The 21,693-nt window shown below is 37.6% G+C and overlaps 3 protein-coding genes and 1 long non-coding RNA gene across 5 annotated transcripts; 2 read left to right on the forward strand and 2 right to left on the reverse strand.

The window, feature by feature from the left end:
* Positions 1–141: 141 nt before the first annotated feature.
* Positions 142–11,189, reverse strand: LOC140796343 (uncharacterized). 2 transcript variants are annotated; one of them, XM_073149336.1, is made up of 17 exons: positions 10,835–11,189; positions 10,440–10,714; positions 9,126–9,203; positions 8,416–8,636; positions 8,003–8,095; positions 7,093–7,176; positions 5,853–5,969; positions 5,597–5,687; positions 5,457–5,513; positions 5,186–5,239; positions 4,436–4,493; positions 4,252–4,328; positions 3,707–3,777; positions 2,061–2,121; positions 1,160–1,219; positions 657–719; positions 142–535 (listed from the first exon to the last, which is right to left on the reverse strand). In XM_073149336.1, exons 1-17 carry the CDS (start codon positions 11,073–11,075, stop codon positions 398–400), a joined length of 1,839 nt encoding a protein of 612 aa, XP_073005437.1. In that variant the 5' UTR covers positions 11,076–11,189; the 3' UTR covers positions 142–397. The 2 variants fall into 2 exon arrangements, with proteins under 2 accessions (XP_073005437.1, XP_073005438.1); XM_073149337.1 differs by having other exon boundaries at positions 10,440–10,707; positions 10,835–11,126.
* A 1,780-nt stretch (positions 11,190–12,969) lies between these two features.
* Positions 12,970–16,026, forward strand: LOC140796933 (uncharacterized). Its single transcript, XR_012110560.1, has 5 exons — positions 12,970–13,161; positions 13,904–14,252; positions 14,445–14,557; positions 14,853–14,990; positions 15,095–16,026. It is a non-coding gene; the product is annotated as an uncharacterized lncRNA (long non-coding RNA).
* On the reverse strand, positions 13,689–15,581 carry LOC140796932 (uncharacterized). Its single transcript, XM_073150149.1, has 2 exons — positions 15,128–15,581; positions 13,689–14,518 (listed from the first exon to the last, which is right to left on the reverse strand). Exons 1-2 carry the CDS (start codon positions 15,579–15,581, stop codon positions 13,893–13,895), a joined length of 1,080 nt encoding a protein of 359 aa, XP_073006250.1. The 3' UTR covers positions 13,689–13,892.
* A 797-nt stretch (positions 16,027–16,823) lies between the features above and the next one.
* Positions 16,824–20,912, forward strand: LOC140796900 (probable methyltransferase PMT28). Its single transcript, XM_073150075.1, has 8 exons — positions 16,824–17,781; positions 17,866–18,015; positions 18,451–18,721; positions 18,815–18,907; positions 19,106–19,280; positions 19,425–19,670; positions 19,835–20,029; positions 20,203–20,912. Exons 1-8 carry the CDS (start codon positions 17,038–17,040, stop codon positions 20,399–20,401), a joined length of 2,073 nt encoding a protein of 690 aa, XP_073006176.1. The 5' UTR covers positions 16,824–17,037; the 3' UTR covers positions 20,402–20,912.
* Positions 20,913–21,693: the final 781 nt, after the last annotated feature.

Genomic DNA, 21,693 nt, shown 5'->3' on the forward strand with positions numbered 1-21,693 from the left:
GAAAAAGAACAGAGAGCCACGTAAGATTTCTATAAATTTGCAATCTGTACGACCTATATACTTGTTGGGCCGTTAGTTGTGTTTCGAATCATAAAAATATGTGGCATCACATTTCACAGTAGTTTGAACGCTGAACAGATATTTGGAAAAATTACAATTGATGTAATTTGTATTTATCAAGTTGTTAACTATCAAACATTGACAGGGCTATGCTTTTCGGAGATCATTCTCACTATTAGCTAGCAGCGGATCAGGAACTATGGTACACCAGATGAGAAACTCAGTAAAGGAATGAACAACTAAGCTTGTAATGTGGTTTTCCAGTTACATGCATGCATCATCAAGGCCTCTGCTAAGCAGCAACAACCAGCATCGGGTCATCACGAAGGGTTCAGTTCTACGGAAAAGATTCCTTGCAGTCAAGAACGTCAAATTCGTGAGGCATGAAATCTTCACTAGGCCGGTAGTATTTCTCGGGAGAATACATGCCCAAATTTGTGACCTGGCTAGTATATAGGCAAGCAAACCTCTCGACCTGCAAATGGAGCATGGAGGATTAGGATCTTATTATAACGGAGGTGGGTCATCTACTAATGCAATATGGTTATTCTTTTTCACCCTTCTCAGATGTGCTTTGCAGTAAAACCGTAAGATACCTGATGAGCAAAGCGAGAGTTTTGGTAGCCAGTCTTCATGAGCTGTCCCCAAACCTTATGAAACTACAGTGAAACAAACAGCAGGCGGTAGTTAGAAATTGAAAGCGTATATACTTCCTCAACCAGAATTTCAGGAAATAAGAGGCCAACAGAAAGTAACGTGCATAAAATAGTTTGTGTAGATGCAACTGGAACGTATTGACAATATAATATAAGAATTTTGTACAGTGTATATACCTTTCTGAAATAAAAAAGTACTCCTTATATAAAAAACTACCGGAAAAGGATTAAAAGGACAAGAAGGTCAACACTCAACGGAGCAGAAAATATATATCTCTAGCATAAAGAAATGATGATAAAATGGCAAAAATTACTCTCTATGGTGCTCTCTCTCTCTCTCCCCCAAAATAATAATAATAATTACTGGTTGAACATTAAATAATATGGATTGTTGCTGCAACATTGAATTGCTCGTTTGTCAACTCAACAATATGATTCCCAACCTTTTGATGATACTTCCGCTGAGCATCTTGATGAAGGCCACGAATGTGCTCCCTTTCTAACTGCAACTTAGAAAAGAACATTAAGAAAGTAAACTAGTTCTGCAATAATCTAGCATATTGAATTAACAAGGATTAATAATTGTTGCAAAAAGCTCCACTGATAGCACCGGATTAATGTCACACGGAAAAACAAATGGTATCTCTGAGAAACATCTCAAAATATCTTAAGACATGTATTAGATAACATATTGATGCAAATGAATTATCCTATTGATTATCATAGGTTTTTCCCGAATCAATAAAAATGATATTTTAAATTTTTTTCTTTTCCCTACAGTTATCATATATCTCATGATGGCCAGTAATGCAACAAATAAGAACTTCTCATTATCCAGTCATAATCATTAATAATCAATGTTTTATTAACTTTCCATATTAAAATGGTGAGATGAAAGACATTTGAGCAACTTAACTTGCATGGTGACTTCAACTTCCATAACTAGCTCATGTAATATCTATAATTTTAATGTGTTTGGCCATGAGGATCACTTATGTATACCATGCAAGATGCATAAATCATGCACCTATAGGGCAGCCCAAGGATCATATATGCAAGTGCAACTGCAAAAGGTAGGTACATAAACCACATTTATAAAACTCAACAACTTAGTAAAATAGCAACTGCTAAAAGACAAAGGATATTTTTGGGCCCACAACCACCCCTCACTCTGCCGATGAACTTACCCAGAAAAAGAGAGAAGAAAAGATAAGTTATTGCTACATGCTATCATGAAAAGGACTGACTACAAAAAGAAAGAACAGGAAGAGAAGAACCTTATGAATTAACTGGTATGGTTATATATATAGATAAACGCAGGTTTAACCAAGATGCTTAACTCACCTTTAGATTATTAAGATCAGCTGATAAATTTTCCTTCTGCTTGACTGTGTGGTTTTCAGTCCTGAGTGTAAATGCTGATTAGAGATACAATTAAAAATAATATGGAACAAAGAAAAAGACAAGCTTTCCTTTCACAAGATGGACATAGTATTATTTTCACAGAGTACATCCAGGAGGTTAGTTGGTTAAACACAACAGATATTCAAGATGGAACAGCTCCATCTTTCACTGGAAGCAGCAGAGAACAGAAAATCAAAATATAAGGAGACTGGAAGCCTTATTAGGTTAATCAAATAGTCAAAATTAATACATACACGTACGTGTATTCCACAAATTTGAACCGACTCTGACAAGCTTCCCTATCCGGCCAGTCGCTTCTAATTTTTGAAAATTATAGCATCCTACATTCCTAAGTAATCTGTGTGACATCTTCTATTACCCCCATTGTATCTACAGTCTCCATTCATTTCCTGCAGTATCTTACATTATAGGCCCGCAGGCCCCAGATCATGAATAGGTAATGGCTTAACAAAGTAGCAGGTATAAGTAATTTAAGCAGTTATGTAGCAGCTCACTAGATCATCATTTTCCAAATGAATTACATACAGAGCATAGTGACAGTAGCAAGGGCTCTGGATCCATTGAACTCTTGAAACCAATTGACAAAACAGTTGACCCAAGAAAACTTTGCTCCTATGGGCTGGTTTCTTCAAAACTTCTCCATTAACTGCTGTGGGCCTCCATTAACTTCTCCACTAGGTAACAGCCTCCTTTAAATTCAGTCAGGGCATATTGGCTTCTACATATTCCAACTCAATACTTCCCATATAGTCAAGATTTTGTCACTCAGCATGATAACTTACTTCGTCAATGATGTTTGCATTATAGTTATTACATCAAGACTATAAATCAACATAAGCTAGACAAATTTATCTTCCAGTTCTAATTAATAGATATATTCAGAACGTTACGTGCCTGAAACGGATGTCATATTATACGGAAAACAGAAACCACCCATAAAGCATCTCATTCTGGCACTCCACTCACCATTCTAGTCAATCCATTTTAGGTCTTTCGGAAAGTTATTAGTTTGACCATCTCTCCAAGTCCATGTGTATCTTGATGGAGTACCTTTTATGATCAACAAAATCAACAGGGAGTTCCGTATTCTATTGAGATAATATAAGCCCCTTTTTTTGGAGCAAAAACCATAGTATATAAGCATATTTAAAGTGAAAGACTAAATCATATTGGGAGATCTAAAAACTTTAATTCTATATAGCAAAAGGTGTTATAACTTATAACTTTTATAGTTTGATTGTTCGGTCCTAAAAACTTTAATTCTATATAACAAAGAGTGTTATACCTTATATAGTTTGTTACTTGATTGCTTGGCACACTTGGTTATTATGCTATTTCTGGAGCAATCTTCTTCCACTAAATTTGTTGTCAAGAAATTTGAGTTTCCTGAGATTTTATCTATATCTACACATGTTATTTACATGAAAAAATACCACAAAAGTCCACAGTAATTTACAGGAAAACTGCAAAGATAAGATTCTGATTAATATCTTCAAGATGGCTAGAACTTTGAATAAGCAGAAAGTGAACGTCAACAAGAACTAACAGACATTTGCAGTGCTTACTTGAGAGACCATTCCAGATGATCAATACGGTCTTCAACATTATCACGCTCTCTTCTAAGTCGCCGAAGCTCCTGACAGGTAAACCCATGAAGTATGATATAAATGTATGTAACCATTGGATATTCAGGATTAAGCAATAACTAAGAGCAGTAACAGGGAGTTGGCATTTTCTTAATCTTTGACCACCATAAGTATACCGAAATGCCAGAAGGGAAATTCCACTGTTAGTATCCTACATATATTTCCTCTGCAAATGCATAAATCAAATGCAATAAGTAGGTCTCATTTGTTTAAATTCCTTTAATCAATTAGGGCAAGGGATCGAAAAGATCACTTCAAACTCTGCACATGGGATCAAAATTATTCTAAAGACAGGTCTCTGTTTCAAAAGCCAAGTTTCCTACAATCACTATGATGCAATGGAATCCCATCAAGGCATCAAAACTCAACAATAATTTCCAATATGAGATTGTCATGTGGTATTTGACATATCTACTGTCATAGAAACAATCAAAATAAATGAGCGCTAATAGTGATTGTAATACCTTACGGGTGCCCTTTGATTCAGAAAGAAGTTTCACCTCTTCCTCCAGCTCTGGAATAACAAGCATTGTTCTCCAACCTAACGTTTCAACATATCAGTAAATGCTAGACCATTTAGGTCTGTAAAATATCTTGATGAGATGAATATCTTATACATATGATTAGGAAAAATAAAACCATAAGTACCTAAGACTTTCTTGCTACGCAAAATATCTCCATAGATGTGGTCTCCAACATAGAGGACCTACAGAAAATGAAGGCACAAGTAAACAATTTTTAAGTTGGATTAAGTTGCTTATCTAACAAAAATTTTATAAGTTACTAGGAATTATTTGCCTTTAAAAGATTCATATATTAAATTAGTACCAAGTCTAACACTGGAAACTGGAAAGCACACATACAAGTTACAGAGATCCAAGACTAACTGGTCAGCAAGGCAATTCCAAGAGATCCAAAAAGTTGTAGATGAAAATAATCAAAATATACATGTGGCATGATCATGCCCAAGGGAAATGAAATATTGGTTAGGCTGAAGAGGCAAACTTGCATCAAAGTTGTATCGTAGATAGAATAAAGGATTCATGTTGAAAATTTTCAAACTCCAACACACTTAGAAAAGGGGAAGGCTTCTCAGCTTTCAAATTTCATCTCTTCGTAGTTGCATGGCTGATGTGCATCCAACAAGGTAAATCACTCAAACTACTTGACAACATGTAAAAGGTAAAAACTGTTGTCTTGTGCTTCCAACAAAATGCCAAAAAGGTTAGTGAATTTATCAATTAGGGAAGTGTTTAATGATTTTCATGATAAACCATTTAATTCATCAGATAGGCTATATATAAGAAATAGGTTATAAATTTATGTAGTCAATATACATGGCCTTATACAAGAACACATTCTTCACGCCTTATATCAAGTAGTCAAAAGATGTAGCACCTGAGAGCTGGCAGCTATTGAGAGCAATCTATGCAGATGACCAACACTACCTCCCTGGAAAAATCAAGCTAAAGTGAGTAGCTGCACAATAATTCCAATAACAAAGAAGAAAGAAGAATAAAGAACATTAAAAAGAGGAAGTGATGAACTATACGAAGTTGCATTCTCAAAAATTAATAAGACCTGAAAAAGAAATAAAATCTGGCAAAAATACTATAAACTCCTGGTGAGCTTTTTCCAGCACATCTTCAATGCACAGGTTGACGATTACCTGATACACTTTGTGTTCTGACTTTGACACCTTGCATGTCGATCTTGGACTTCTAATCTTCAACAGATAAAGAAAAGGAGCATAAGAGAGAATTTTGAAGTGCAAAGATGAGGAAAACACAATAGTTTATTTTTACTAGCCTGAAGATCAGCATTAAGCAGCATTCCAGATTTAGGTTCAACTTCAAATAAGCTTGCACGATTATCTTCAAGGAAGAAATACGGCTTTGAGCTGAAAAACATGAAATGACCAATCAGAATGAATACGATGTACTTTTGCTAACACAAACAAGGGATGCAGACTTTTCAATTAACAAATACCCAATGATGGAAAGAAAGGACAAAATATGGATATAATAGTGTAAGGAAGATATATAGAAATTAGAAAGAGCCAGACCTGCCCGTTATGACAACGTCAAAGTTTTCAAGCCATTTATAGTTGCAAGGAGAGCCATCATCTGAGTTATGAGACCCACAAAGAAAATTCATCACAACATTGGTATAGTCCCACAAGCTGCAATCGGTAAACAAATAGTTCAGAGATGAAAACTAGCAACATATCTGGTCCACATAAATGTTGGCATTACGCCAAAATAGAAGAGATTTACATTAGAATAGCCACCTGCATCGCTTGCAAAAACAAATAAGCACTTGAATATTTCTAAGCAATTTATGTCATCGAGTAAGAAATCAAAGATGTTACACCAGTTGCGAGCATGAATTCAAATGTAGCACAGGTTAGTAAGATGAATGCTAAATAGTTCTGTAGTTACACTTCTACAGTTCTGTGAACACAACTTTGTCACTAGTTCATACCCCTTGAAGTAATTCTCAACTTACTATTTCCATTTCTAAGGTTGCTTTAATTTGTTTTACTCCTATTTTCTGATATTCAAAATGTCCTTCAGATCCCTCCTACTGGAGTTTGTCTCTAGTGAACAACACTATTCAAGCTAACTCAAAGTAGTTTTTGTCACGTCCAAGAATGAAATACTAAACCAAAGAATTACTAGGTTGGTACTTGAGGACTATTTCTCCATCATAGAACAAAATGGGCATAGACTCGAACTTGAATATTATTCCATCAAACTTGAACAGACTTTCATGATGGATCAAAACGAAACCTAAAGTTTCAAAAGAGAAGACTGATGCATAGTGGAGAGGTTTGACAATGTACATGGATATCATCTTAGAAACTGATTTAGGCATTTAGCTATCATTGAACTTTAGTGGTAGGAATTCTAGGATATAATGTAATGTTTATGCCGCCTTCACCTCAAAGATTCTTTCTGGATGCATTAACTTTGTTTATATAATTCTGGATGCACACTTTACTTTGTCAATGAAACACAATGCTCCAAGGAATTTCGCAACTCAAGGTGCAGGTTTTTAGGTTTCATGATGCACTTCCTGAAATAATGAATTTAAACTTTAAAGAACATGTATCTCTCCATTACCATAACATCACTACACAAGCAACATTTCATATATGACTCTAGAAGCATCATGATTCCTTTTTCTTGATTTGACATGGTATATTTGCAGATTTGTATACCAAACCTTTTATCCAGAGGATGATTGCACCCCAAAAGGTATTTCCTCAGAACTATAGAGAAGAAATAAAGAAATAAAGATACCTATTAGTAACCAAGAATGTAGAACGACCAGACTTTTGAATCATTTCAAGCATGGGAACTATTGATTTGTCTTCATTGATGTACCTGTCAATTCGAATCTTGTGAATATTAGTGATCTCTAACTAGATCATCTTTAAAAATCAAATTGCAAACTAGATCCATGAGAAGAATGTAAATTTAATCAGCTTCCATATAGAAGATAAGATTAGTTCACATGACTAATACAATGACTTTTCAGACAAACGTCAATCATATAAATTTCATCCTTCACCATGATATTTCACCATGAGAAGCTGTTTATTCTGGTCTTGATTGTCATATAGGAGCTGGACCAGGTTTCACTAAACTATTTAGAGAGACCATAAGATAGGCACTAAACTATTTAGATAGACCATATGATAGGAAGTGAGTATGTGGAATAGCTAAAGGAAATAGGGAACTTTGTTAGATCAAACAATAATTGGAACAAATTATTTAGTGACATAAAGCCACAAGAAGATAAGCAATTATTAGAAAAAAAGGCACAAGAATTATTAGGATTAGTTATTTGTATCGAAGGCTGAACACTTTGTTATGCTTTTAGCACCCAAAAAAATATTAAAAAACTTCCAGGTGTAACAATAAAAATTCTTACTGTATGATTAGAAGATAAATTAAGTGTCATAAATTTCACAGGACGGGTTATCATAAGAAAGGCCCTAAAAGAACAAATAAATTTCCATATATGTTCAATAAGTACACATTAACAGGTTACACGGTGTATAATCTAGCTGAATCTCCTTTTGACTATCAGTTAGATAGAAGACAAGACACAGTGAAACAACATCAGCATTCGGTGCAGAGAAGCAAAAGTTCAAATAGTTAAATAAGTTATTCAGTGCTCAATGTTAGATATTCCATATCCCATTACCTTCCAGGATCCTCTGCAACCATTTTCTTCAAGGTGCCATCACGATGACAAAGGTCAACTGCAGATCTCACATCTCTATACATACGAGCATAGCTGCAGCAGAATAATGGTACAACTTTGAACCAGTAAGAAAGAATGAATATAAACAAAAATAACATAAAATCTATCAACTCAGAATCTTATTACATGAGATGAATTTAGATTTGAAGAAGTTACAGTGACAATGAAAATAATTAGCAAAAGTTGTGCTTATACAGTATACCACGATATAGTATTTATAAAGGAGAGTAATTCTTTTGAAAAAAAGGAATGATTGTAAAGATCAATATTTTCACATTTAAGAACAGTGTAATGCTGGAGATCTGTTCATTTATTTACAGTATCGTAAGTATGTTATGGATCAGAACACATACTCAGTGCCTGATGGAAACTTTTCAGGATTATTATCCATAAAGTCAACAAGCTGGGCAAATAGATATGCTTCAGCTAGAGAGAAAAGGGTATCAATAAGAGCATAGTCAGGCTCATCAAATGAATCGCGAAGCAATGTGTTTCCATAAGCAGAAACTTTTTCTTCCTTTGACATCTCCCTGAAGCCATGGTATGCCACCTTTACATACTTGTGTCGATCCATCTGAAATTGAAACATGTCACACTGGTTAATTATGGTAGAATAAAATGTTAAGTGCAATAAATTGAAACATTTCTAACATGTTGGATTACAATACTAGCAGCTTCCTAAAATATGGAAAGGTATCTTGGGTGAGTCGTGTTCATAAAAGAGAAAGACTATGCATGGATCCTTCAAAGAAACATACAAATTAGGAGTCATCTAGTTAAGCTAATGCAGCCAAGGAGCATGTACTATTACCCTTGCCAGCAAAGAAGTAAGACCAAGTAGAAAAATATTATTCTTTTGTAGATTGGCAACCATTTGTACTAACATCAGATCAAGAGTTTACAAATTCGAAGGACAATCAAAGTGTTAGCCAGCAGTCTAGAACATTTTACCTTGAGATTGCATTAAAATTGTAATAAATGGGAAGATAACGAGTAATTATTTACCTGTAAAGCTAATGTGCCTACAAATCCAAAAAAAAATTAGAAGTAATACAAGGCTGACCTTCAAGATATTTCCTCTTTTCTTATCAAGAACTAATCCCCTGACCATGTACTTCCAATTGAACTGCCATTTAGATAACTGCAAATTGAACCATGTGCTTCAATGAAATTAGCAATTCTAGCAATTCTAACAATTCTAACAAAATAGTTACTTCCAAAAACAACTCCTCCCGGTAGAGGAATTATATATATTACACGTGCAACTGTAAGTGCCCTGACAAGCCAATTGAAGACTTGGGTGCTATAATGCCTTGTACTGGAAGATGAAGCCTTTGTTTAAGTTGGATATTGAAAACTGAATCAAACCCAACCTAGAAAGGAAGCACAATCAAGCAAATGAAACATTCTTTGGGTTCAACGGACACATACAAATGATATTTGCAGTCATGGTCACATGGTATAGTGCCTTCAATATTTCTCCTTCATTTTGACTCCTCAAATACTAGAGGAAATATATAGCGTTGCTGCTTTATATCCATTAATTACAAAATAAGTACTTAATTGTTACTCAAGATATTCATCTTTAAATTCAAGAGTTTTTTTTTGTATATTTTACTCTTTCTTAACAATTGTCTTCTCATGAATGGAATGCAGTGAATATAAATAGAAAAAAAAAATCACACTTCTGGTTTTCTATCTAATACTTTCCGATTCTCCTTTTCGTACCAACCTATGGAAGTTCTAGATGAGATAATCTGTTTATTGGTCAAAATCTCCACATGTTTCAGTAAACTAAATTCATTAGCAAACTTTGTCCAAACGAACTTATTGCATGTATACTTATCCAGATCCTCCCAGGTCATATTTTTTCCAGATCCTTTCAACTGCAGTAGCGCTTGTACTTTAAAAATCTACAGAATAATATTTCCAGGACCCTAGCCAATTCACTTACATTATTCAGGAGAGAATCTATGTCGCTAATTCATTTCCCACTTAAGTTAAGTTACGCATCTCAAAACTAACCCTTGTTTCCTTACATCCATACTGATGCTCTGATGCTCTGATGCTCTGATGCTCAAAGGTAGAATAGGAAAATGAATCATAATATAATGAATTCTTATCTCATTCCAAAAGAGAAATTAGATGAATTTCATTTCAATCCCATTATTTTCTAAATGGAGGAATTCATTTCCAAATAAAATCAATTGAAATCCATCTAGAATTGGTTCCAAACATCCCTTAACATTTCAAGAACTTCAGAACTAAAGCCAAATTTATGCAAGCCTGCATCAGAATTCAGAACAATGAAGAATCGTACTCACAATAACACGTCACTATCAGACTCAAAGGCGAACAAGAATAACATAACACTGACCTCCTTCGGATACTGGAGATCATTCACCAGCTTCTCGACCGTGCCTTGGTAAGCCAAGGCCTCGAATGTCTCAGGCTTGTACTGCGCCAAAGTGTAATCCATATCAAACCCTACCGCCGTGATATTCTTCATGTTTAAAGATCTATTACAGAATATTTGCTTCCCGATGGGGATCCTCTCCCCCGTTTTGAACGACGACCAAATCTTCACTCCATCTCCACCACCGGAATCGCTGCCCTTCGCCATCGGCACGCCCGAAACCCACCTTCTGCACCCTGATCCGAGTATTAGACCCCGTAGAACTCAACAAGAAATGAGAGAGAGAACACGATAAGAGAGAGAGAGAGAGAGAGAGAGAGAGAGAGAGAGAGAAAGAGAGAGATATAGATTTAAACCTCTAGGGTTTTGAGCAGAGGAGACAAATCGAGACGAGAGTGAAGAGAGGGAGAAGTGGAAGGCGGCAAGTGGTCTCTTGGGAAACCGCATGCTTGGGGATTTAAACAGGCATTTGAGAGCAGCGAGGGAGAACGGATAAGGGGAACTTATTCCAGAATAAGTCCCCCCTCCGCCCCCTCTCCCGACTCCGATAAGTGACGTGGGACTACTTGCCGGTGTAGTGGGATGGGGGGAGGACATCTACCTCATCATGCCCATCGCCGATGCCATTAGAGAAAGGGGATGCGATACGATGGTCCCAATAACAAACGAGAGCCACTAGATCGCAAACTTTCGTCCTCAACTATCTCTTTACACGTGGCAAGTTACTACCGGATATTCTAATATACTTATACCGTGTCGCAGAGTAGTGGATCAGGCAGAGGATGGCGGGGAATTCTAACCGAATAACGGGTGAGGAGAGCCCAGACGGCCAAAAGATAATTTTTAAAAAAGAAAAAGCGAGAATGGATAACAGGATGCATCAGAGCGGTCCTCTTACTGACTTAGTGCCACGTGTTGAGCATCCAACGGAGCTGTGGAGCCTTCGTGGTGGAACCGGATGAAGGACTAGTGGTGGATAAGTGACGAGGCCGATACTTCGTGCTTCGATTGTAGATAGGTCCCGCTGATTAGGTGCGACAATTTGGATACCACGTGTCACTAAAGACACTCTTATTCGAAACGCGGATCAGTTATCCAGCTCTTTTACAGTGGATGAAAGAAGAGAATAGAAGAGAAAGGGGCATTATTCCGTTACCCCGTGGCCATGAATAAAAAGGTACACAATTCGAATCACTTGGGGCCTAAACCCGGTAGAATATTTCGACGTTGGATAAGAGTGGTTGCAAGGAAGAGGCTAGTTTTGCTAGGTAGTGGGAAATCCCAAAGTTGATGGAGCATATATAGCTGGCAGACTTGGCTTTAGTTTGTGTGTGTGTGTCTGAGTTTTCACACACGTGTTGCATGAGTTCTACACTTTGGGTTGATGTGTATGATTGATTTGATGATATAGACTGTCACCCACCCTTAGTCTTGATATCAAGCATATATTCTTCTTGGTATCTTCTCCTTATCAACCTGCATGAATATAAATGGAATTATTAGTTCACAGAATAGAATAGAAAAGAATAGAATAGAATAGAGTGGACAAAAGGTGAACAGACATGCTTCGTGCAACTCAGTCAGTGGCAACCAATTGTTTATTTGCAGATAATATATTCTCGATCAGCTTTCTGAACTTTATGTTATATACTTTGTAATCTGTTACAAAGATTACAAAGATTCTATCTTTGAATCACCTTGGATGGAATCTGGAAGACGAAGTCATGCATTTAACTACGGAAGAATGTGATACTAGAGAGTGGTGTGTGTGAATCTTCGCCAACCAAATAATGATAAAAAGGTAATGATAATAATATTGCTGATAAAAGTGGTAGAAGCATATGACACGATAATGTGGCAGGAGAAGTTAGGTCTTGTCAAGGTCCTTAATTTTGTTAATTGAGATCTAATCAAGGTCCCACTCGAGTGAGACGTGGGCAAAATTTTAAGTGGGAATTTTTTAATTTGATATATGTGAATAAGCAAACATTTTTTTGGCTCTAATGTTGAGTTTTTGACCAAACTAGCCCTCTCCAAACTTTATACTTAATATTATGCCATCAATTCGTAAGTAAAATAATGAGCTGATCAACATGTTTCTTATAAAATAAATCATTGATAAGTTCAGTATTTTTTTATTAAATAAAATATTTAATAATTTTTTAAAAAGTGATAAATATAGTAAAGTTTTGTCTGATAGTTGAGGCCAGAGGCCAGTATACTAAATTGGTGCTTTAGTTATTTTTAGAGATGTGTTGACTTGATACAATGAAAATACTGATAGGATTAGCTTAAAATGCCTATCAATTTAGAGTTGTATTAAACTTAAATACAGACATAAAAAATATTAGACTTATTTTTTAATTAAGTTTTGAGTGAAGTTTGGAGAAGAGTTAGTTTGAAGGACGGTTAAAATGCAAAAATTCTTCTCTTTTCTTTTCAAAGAAAACAAAAAAGAGAAGAAATAGTAGTGAAATACTATTACAAAATTAAGGAGGTATAACAAATTCTGAATATCCCCAAATCCCACCCATTCCTCCTCGTCTACACCTCCCGATCTGGTCGTGCCCCGAGGCCAGCGGATCCCGGCTCGAATCTCGAGGTCGCGTCTCACCGGCGAACGCCGTGGCTCGGAGGAGGTGATCACTGGCGATCCAATCCTGGGGATTCGTGAAGCTTCTCGGTTCGGATTCCTCACTTCCCTTCCCTTGATATTGTTTTCGGATTTTTTTACTTGATACTTCTGCTTTTACTGAGAGATGCCATCCATAAGATTGGTTTATAGAAGAAGAGTTGGAATGTTGCATTGGCTAGTGGGATAAGATTAGATTTATTTCGAGTATAGTTTTTTTAAGTATACTTTCGACTATTGATATCAATAATTGTTGAGCAGTACAGATATCACTAACAAGACACAATGATTGAAGAGCCTCACATACTCCAAAATTTGTCATTGTTGTTATGGTAGTAATCATCTTATGCAATTTTGTTCATAGTAAAAGCAGTAACCAAGGCATTTTTACCACTAACAAATGGGTTCCTTGGAGCTGGAAATGCCAGCTTATGGCAATATGTAGATGGGTTTGAAATGAAACTCTACAAGCTATGAGAGGGATCATATGACAAGAGTTGGAAATGAAATGGGACAAGAAAAGGATTCACCTTTTGTTCTATAAGTATCTGGCACTTGGAAAGAAATCATCATGAATATATGTTACTATAACAATTATGATTCTTCATGAAGACGAACAGTTGAACAAAGACTGGAAAAATTGAGGTTCCTCCAGCAATACATTATACACCAGAACATCTGACTTTGGACTCCTTAATCCAAGGAAGAATGCCTATAATTACTTATCTCTGAGTATGACTCAAAATTATATGTATCTTGTAACTACTTGATGCTTTCATCTTCTATGATGTAGCGTCGTTTGGAGAGCCTGAAGCTTCCACCAGATACAACCGACAACAGGGTGTTCCATCCTCTGGATGCGTCTGTATTGATCTGGGCAATTTCCTAAGCTTGTCAAACAAATTCTGGGGGTCAGGCAGCAGCCCAAAATGGGCATCGGGATCTCCTATTTGTGACAATTTGACTCTGGAGAAGCCAATAGAAGGCAGCAGGTGATCAGGCCAGTCACTGTAGAAATGATATGTGGAATGTGAAAGTGAGATAGAGGATTTGTTCATGAAGTCTGCGAGGAGGACAGTGTTTGTCAAGGCACAGTTAGCCGCTATGGCCTCAAGAACTTGCATAGCATGGATGTGAGGCAGGTAATAGAGGATGCCTTCAAGTACCCATACTGTGTTTCTCTCAGGAACAAAACCACTACTTTGGAGTTTGTCAAGCCAGTCACCATCTCTTATATCTGCAGCTACACTGACCAAGGATTTTGCCATCAGTGCTACTTTCCGATTCTCTGTTGATCTCATTGCTTCCTGTAAGAGATCTGCTTTTGTTTTTAGGAGCTCAGGGAAATCGAGTTCAAAGATGGTGCTTTCCTTTAGGCAGCTGAGACGATAAGCTCTTGCATCCATGCCTGCAAGTGTAGGACAACTATCAAATTTCCTGCATTGAGGTAATAATCTCGTGCAAGATAGTTAAAGCAGTAATCCCAAGAAAATTAGCAATAGCTGGTTATAAATTTAACATAATTAAATGAGTTTTAGAAGAGCCCTCTAGGTAACGACCTCCCTGCATCACAACAGGGCCTTACAACACAATCAGAGTGGTTGTCCTATTAGTACTCCTGCCTCACACAGAACAGATGACATCCTGTATCTTCTATCTGTGTCTATCACTTTCCTCTCATACTCTTTCTCTATGTTTCTCCATCTACTCTCTAATCTCTGTTGCTTTTATCAATGGACTAGGAGCATGGTTCCAACCATGTTTGCTACCAAAGTTGATCCACAAGCTCGAGACGAGTTGGACCTTCAGAGAGGATCCGGCAAGATTCTTTGCACAAGAGGCATCATTTTCTCTTAGAGCAGCACATTCTTAAATCCCAGGCCAGACATCTATCACACACTCAGTTTTTTTTTTTCATCTATTAGTTGCTAGTCTCTTATGTCTGTAAAACTAGAATTAGGATATACTTCTCCGTTATCTACAGCAAATTAGATTCAAGATGTACAACATAACTGACCTGCACCTAGAAGAACAACCTGAGCTCCGCCCTTGTCGACGAAAGAGTTGATCGCAGCTTCAAGCCTCGAATCAAACCATAAAGTCCGCACGGCTAGGATCACGCCAGATACTTCTCGGGCATTTCTGAGCTTGTCTTTCCTCATCTTCTCATGAAAGCTTCGGAGGAAGTTCTCACCAGCAAGGACATCGGCCACTGGGTCATGAATCACATCATTCCACATGGCTCGCCCAGCCGCAGTCTGGCATGCGCTCCTCTGAAGAGGCCCCCATTCATGATCAATGGTTGCATGCAGTGATCGGACGCTCTCTGACACAAGCAACTTTGACAACTTGAGCTCCTCTGGCTGCACCGGATCGACCTGCGCTCCCTGAATTCTTTCGTCTTTCGACATGGTTACTTTCTTTCTCAGCAGCAGAAGAGAAGAAGAAGCTTGCATGCATGTCTTGAGCATGAGAGTTAGATTTTTTTTTGTTAAAGGGTGGCCGGCGGGTAGAGATAAGGAAAGAGAACCACACACACACACCCAGACAACAAAAGAGAGTTTGAGAGCCAAAAATACCAACGCCTCATTTGAGCGTAGGAGAAGTTTACACGATGGTGATTGATCTGGGCCACCGATTTGTTGTCCGAGATGCGTCCCAGACTTGAGGTTGTTAATCTAGTTGTACATTGTAAGTTAGGATCATGAATGCAACCATCTCAGTCGCCTTTGTGTGTATTTGATATTTGATACTGGTCCATAAGCAGAGGCCCCGAGCCAAAAACTGCCAAGGGGAAGGCCAGCCCCTTCTATATTTGGAAACTTGTATGTCCCTGTCGACGAGAGAAAGATCAAATCGGAAACTACATTTTACACCCTACAATGATGCTTTTACGGTTATCTTTTACCTTTTTAATATGTAGCTCTCTGTTTTGCACTTTAATATGTAGATGGGGCTCAGGACTGTCAAAATAATGAAACCTGCTCAAGATCCGGTCATATTTGAAGAGTCAAACTCGATTAATTAGATCAGGCTCGAAATTAATTTCAACCGAGCTTGAGCATTGGAAGAGTAGGCATAGGCAGACTCCGTGCTCAATAAGGCTCAACTTATATTTATTAATATTTATTTGTGTTATATTATAAATAATAAATAAAATTTGGTTATATGTTAAATTTTACTTTATAAAGTGTAGACAATCCACGATTTAATTCAAACTTAATTCAAATTTGATTCAGGCTTTAAATAAGTTTGATTAATAGTTCCAAATATGCGGGAGCTCTAACTAGGCTTGAATTAAATCTAATCAATTTAAGTTTGATATTTTAGGTTAGATTCAAAACTAATTTAATCCAATATTAAACAGTGCTGGGCTCGATTACACCCCTAAAATTAAGTGCAAGCTTATACAAAGGTCGGCTAGATTACACCCATTATATGAATTCTTCTTAAGATTATATTAAAAAAATGTAGGGCGTGAAACGTAAATTTCCCAATTTTTATATAGAAAGCAAGAGTGCTGTGCAAAAGAACCAGCAGAGAAGCCCATTCCCCATTTGGGCTCGTCTTCCCCGACAGCCCAACTTTTGTCGGCAATTTGTCCTGCCTAAGGACCAGATTGCACATCAGAAGTATATCGCACGAATCTCGGAGCGGATCCGCCGCAACTGCTGTCCAGCGAAGCAAAGTTCGGATCGGCTCGATACCTCCCAGTCCCAGTAACCAGTCTTTCTTCTCTCTCTCGTAAAAGTTCGTCTACTTGATAGCTGATGGACCAACGAACCACCGTGAGGAAGGAGGAGATCTTTGCGATCCCCAACCACCGCAAAGCAATCACTTCTCTTACCTAATATTTCCAATCCTCGCTACCTATAGCTCTCTTCTCTCTTCCTCCAATGGAGATCTTTGCGATTTAAAGTTCTTGGAATGGCGGGGATCCGACTCGGGCGTGCCGGCAAGCGTGGCCCTTTAGGGTTCGTCGCCAAGGTATCGATAGCGATCTTATTGGGCCTTTCCTTCATCGTGATCTGGTCCACATTCTCGCCCAATTCCTCCTCCGATGAGGTCTATTCCCAAAGGAGCAGCTTTGACGACATCTCCCATCCCCCAGATGGGATACCAACTGCTCCGGGGAAGAATAAGGAGCGGAAGACGAATAGCTCCCAAACCCACCACCCAACTCGCACCCCGATCTCACCGCTCAAGCATGGAAGTGGGAATCGCAACGGATCCGTTGTAAATGATGCGAAAAAGAAGGGGGAAGGGGAGATCGAGGAGAAGGTCGAGGTGAAGCAAGAGGAAGAAGAGAAGGATGGCGGTGAAGAGAAAGTAGAGGTGGAGGGATTGGAGGAGGTCAAAGATGGGGAGGATGAAGACATCGAAGGTGGCGTGGATGTGAATCCGGAGGACGAGGCAGATGGAGAAGGTAGAACGAAGGGGAAGGGTGGGAAGAAGAAAAAGTTGGGAGCTTTGTTCGATCCGGCAGTTCGATATCATTGGAAGCAGTGTGGTGGAAAGAGTGGATATAACTATATCCCCTGTGTGGATATGGAAGGAATTGGGAGTCAGCGGCACCATGAGAGGAGTTGTCCACGGTCGCCGGTGATGTGCTTAGTTTCTCTTCCAAAGGATTATAAACCTCTGGACCCTTGGCCTGAGAGAGAATCTAAGGTATCTCTTCGTTCCTCATAATTATTAGCACAACTTGCATTTTTCTTTTTCTTTTTTCTTCATTTGGGTAATGTGATGGTGCAGATATGGTATGGTAATGTGGGTCATCCAAAATTAGCTACATTTATCAAGAGTCAAAGTTGGTTGAATCTTTCGGGAGATTATTTGTTCTTCTCTCGAGAGGAATCCGAGTTCAAGGGTGGGGCTCGTCACTATGTCAGTTCAATTGAGGAGGTAATTTGAAATGTTTGTTTATTTTGGTTAGATGGAAGTTCATCCGCAAAGTGCCAAATCTGTTCATTAAAAGTTTTTCATCTCTTAAATGAATGAATATCATCCTGGCAGAGGAAACTAATTAAACTACAGCGGAATTGGCAAATTGATATTGAACATACTGAGCAGAATATTATAGTCCCTTGGTTCGACTATTTGAGTCGGCAAATATTTTTCTTGGTTGGAGCACTGCTTGAAAGCCAGGGTAAGCATGTGATACTAAACACTTGAGCTTACCACTTACCCTATGACAACATCTGGTTGTTTTCTTCAACAGTAACTTTAGAATACTTCTTTTTTTCCTACCTTTTTGCTTGTGCATTATGTGATCTACTATTTGTAACCGATATGCAACATTATTCGTGCTTAGGCTGAATTTCGTTCTTTGTCATATAGATGGCACCTGATATTGAATGGGGGAAGAATATTCGCATAGTGTTGGACATTGGGTGTGTAAGTGCTGCCTTTGGAGCTACTCTACTTGAGAAGAATGTGATAACATTGTCTTTAGGATTAATGAACGATCAAATTGATCTGGCCCAACTTGCACTTGAGCGAGGTATTCCTGCAGTGTTGAGCAATTTGGGGTCAAGAAGGCTACCATTTCCTAGTGGCGTTTTTGATGCTATTCACTGCGGAGAATGCAACATACCATGGCATTCTAGTGGTCCGTATATTGATCATTCTTTTCCTAAATACACTGATCAGCTATGACTTGTTTTAAGCATGCACTTAAGAAGTTCAATTGCATGTCTTCTAGGTGGGAGGCTCCTTCTGGAAATGAACAGGATCTTGCGTCCTGGAGGATACTTCATTATATCAGCTAAACATGGAGATATTGAGACTGAAGAAGGTACTGTATTCACCAGGATAGTATTACCCTGATAGTCACCTAATGTTTGAGTAGTCAGAAGGAATTTTTTTTTACTTTGTTAGTGCGAGGATCTGTACATGCTGTGTATAATAAGCTTCTTTTAGAACATAAGCATTGTGATTTCTTCATGTTTTAACTTTTAACTTGATATCAATTCTTTCTCCTTTCTTGATCCAGGAATGTCAAAATTGATGGCAGCAATCAGTTGGAATGTCCTAGCACATAAAACTGATGATATCAATGAAGTGGGTATCAGAATATATCAGAGACCAGCCTCGAATGATCTATATGAGTTGAGGAGGCGTAAAGAACCTCCCTTTTGCAAGGAAAATGAAGACCACGATGCAGCTTGGTTAGTTTGGATTATTAACTTCTCTCTATTGTGACGTGATTTTTCATCACTGCGCTAAAAACATTTCTTTTGCTATTCAGCTCAAGCATTATATTATCTTTTATTCATTAATACTTGATAATAACTTTTGTTGCTTCTTTTCAGGTATACTCCTATCAGAAAATGTCTACAGAAAGTTCCTTCCTCTATTGAAGAACGCGGTAGTGATTGGCCTGAGGAGTGGCCCAAGAGACTTGAAAGTTTCCCTGACTGGCTCATGGATTCACAGGAAAAACTGGCAGCTGATCATGACCGTTGGAAATCTATCATTGATAAATCCTATCTTATTGGATTGGGCATTGATTGGTCAAATGTCCGAAACGTAATGGACATGAAAGCAGTTTACGGAGGGTATGGAGGGAATTGATAAATCCTATCTAATTTTTTGTTGTATTACCTTACACTACATCTTTGTTAGCATTTATATGGTACCTGTGTGGACTCGGAAAACCTAATCATTTAATTGATTCATCAGTTCATGTTGCTTCTCTGATCAGAATCATATTGGTTTACAGATTTGCGGCAGCATTAACATCTCAAAAGGTTTGGGTGATGAATGTTGTTCCTGTGCATGCTCCAAACACTCTACCTATCATATATGAGCGTGGACTTCTTGGTGTATACCATGATTGGTGCGAACCCTTCAGCACATACCCGAGATCCTATGACCTTTTGCATGCTGATCATTTGTTCTCACGCCTAAAGAATCGGTATATCACTGAAATTATGTTTTTTCCTTGCCAATCTTCTTCTTTATAGATATGCATGCAGCATATGAGTTACGAACTTTATTTTTCATGAGAAACATTCAATTGTTGTGTGGGATGACTTTGTACTGGCAAATGATAGTAGTGCTTGATAGTTGTCTTTGTTTCACTTGCAGATGCAAGCAGCCTGTTGTTATTGTGGTTGAGATGGATCGAATTTTGAGGCCTGGAGGTTGGGCTATCATCCGTGATAAGTTAGTGATCTTGGATCCCTTGGAAGAGATATTGAGATCAATGCACTGGGAAATCAGGATGACTTATGGAAAGGACAAGGAAGGTATACTCTGTGCACAGAAAACAACATGGCGACCGTGAGCTAATTCAGCTGTAGTATTCTCCCACATTGAAATTACTTAATCTCCACATTGCAATTATCCCATATTCCGATGATCACCAACAAAGAGGCTTGATTTAACTCCATTTGGGTTATCAGGAAGTCAAAGCAATCGCCATGGCTAGTGTCAGTGGATATTCAAATGATTTCTTTTTTGCGAAAATGATGTTCAGTTACTTGGAAGCATGCATTACTTTGGGACTTTGGAGGGGCTCACTTCAGATCTCCTCTGCATTTAACAATTATGATGGAAGAATTCTCCACATAACCAGATGGTGCTCTCGAGTTGTGTGACTCCAACATGGTCCTGTTATTTGAATTTTTTTCTGATAGCAAATATTCTTTAGAATTACATTCAAACACACTGTACCAATACTGTCAGCTTGTGTTGCATGACTTGCATCCTGAGTCCACTTGTAATGTTTGACGTGTTCAGAACTTAGGCTGAATGAAATACTTATCTTTCTGGAGAAAGAATCCTTTTCTTAATAACCATGAAGCAGTTATGCTGGCTATGTCGACCAACCTTGTTTGTTTTAGTCAACCATTTCAAATATCAGAAATTATCCAATTGTAGTCTCTACTGGATGTACAATTAGTTCATTAGACCTCTGTGGTACTCTTCACCAAGTAATTCTTTTTAGATCAGTAGCTCAGGTATATTTTATTTTAGTTTATTATTTTTGATAGATTGTGCATTCAAAAAACTGAGTCAATCTTCTCAAAAAATATCTAACTCTCAAAAGAAGGCTATATATAAGTGAGAAAATTAAATTCATGACTTTTATTATAGAATTAATATGAGTCAACTACTAGATCTTATCTGCTCGTGGCAAATAAACCTACCTTATATTCTAGCTATCGGACAAAGCTACGTGTCTAATATTCGAGGTGCAAATAAAAAATTATAATTTTTAATCTAAAGATTATAATAATTAGCTTTTATATTTAGTATTAATTTTTTGATACTAAATTCAACACCACCTTACGTTGGAAAAAAGAGAGTTAAAAGAATAAAGAAGCTAATATTTGGGAGTGCGAATACATTGATCTGCTGCATTTCTCCTGACTCCTTAGCAAAGCTATTGAGATGCAAGAGCTCGAGATGACTCATTATTTTAATCAGTTCTCGAAATTCTAACTGATAGTTTACCTACACGTGGTTAACGTCCAGACTGGTAGCTTTGTTTTATATCATGCTTGCTTGCTTCCAATCCGCTTGATTTACTTAGGATTTTTAATTCTTTATACTACCCCATGACATTGGTTGTAT

This window comes from Typha latifolia, chromosome 10, assembly GCF_019914945.1.
Source record: "Typha latifolia isolate L0001 chromosome 10, TyphaL0001v2, whole genome shotgun sequence".
Lineage (NCBI taxonomy): Eukaryota > Viridiplantae > Streptophyta > Magnoliopsida > Poales > Typhaceae > Typha > Typha latifolia.

Bases quoted from the DNA above. Each gene is read 5' to 3' on its own strand.
- LOC140796343 (XM_073149336.1), bottom strand. From the start codon at position 11,075: ATGTCCTCCCCCCATCCCACTACACCGGCAAGTAGTCCCACGTCACTT. The intron at 5,688-5,852 runs GTCTGGCTCTTT...CATGTTTTTCAG, and splicing joins GACGTTGTCATAACGGGCAG to CTCAAAGCCGTATTTCTTCC. The intron at 4,494-5,185 runs GTGCTACATCTT...CATTTTCTGTAG, and splicing joins CAATAGCTGCCAGCTCTCAG to GTCCTCTATGTTGGAGACCA.
- LOC140796900 (XM_073150075.1), top strand. From the start codon at position 17,038: ATGGCGGGGATCCGACTCGGGCGTGCCGGCAAGCGTGGCCCTTTAGGG. The intron at 18,016-18,450 runs GTAATTTGAAAT...TTTGTCATATAG, and splicing joins ATGTCAGTTCAATTGAGGAG to ATGGCACCTGATATTGAATG. The intron at 20,030-20,202 runs GTATATCACTGA...TTTCACTTGCAG, and splicing joins TTCTCACGCCTAAAGAATCG to ATGCAAGCAGCCTGTTGTTA.
- LOC140796932 (XM_073150149.1), bottom strand. From the start codon at position 15,581: ATGCTCAAGACATGCATGCAAGCTTCTTCTTCTCTTCTGCTGCTGAGA. The intron at 14,519-15,127 runs GTCAGTTATGTT...CTACACTTGCAG, and splicing joins GGTTGTTCTTCTAGGTGCAG to GCATGGATGCAAGAGCTTAT.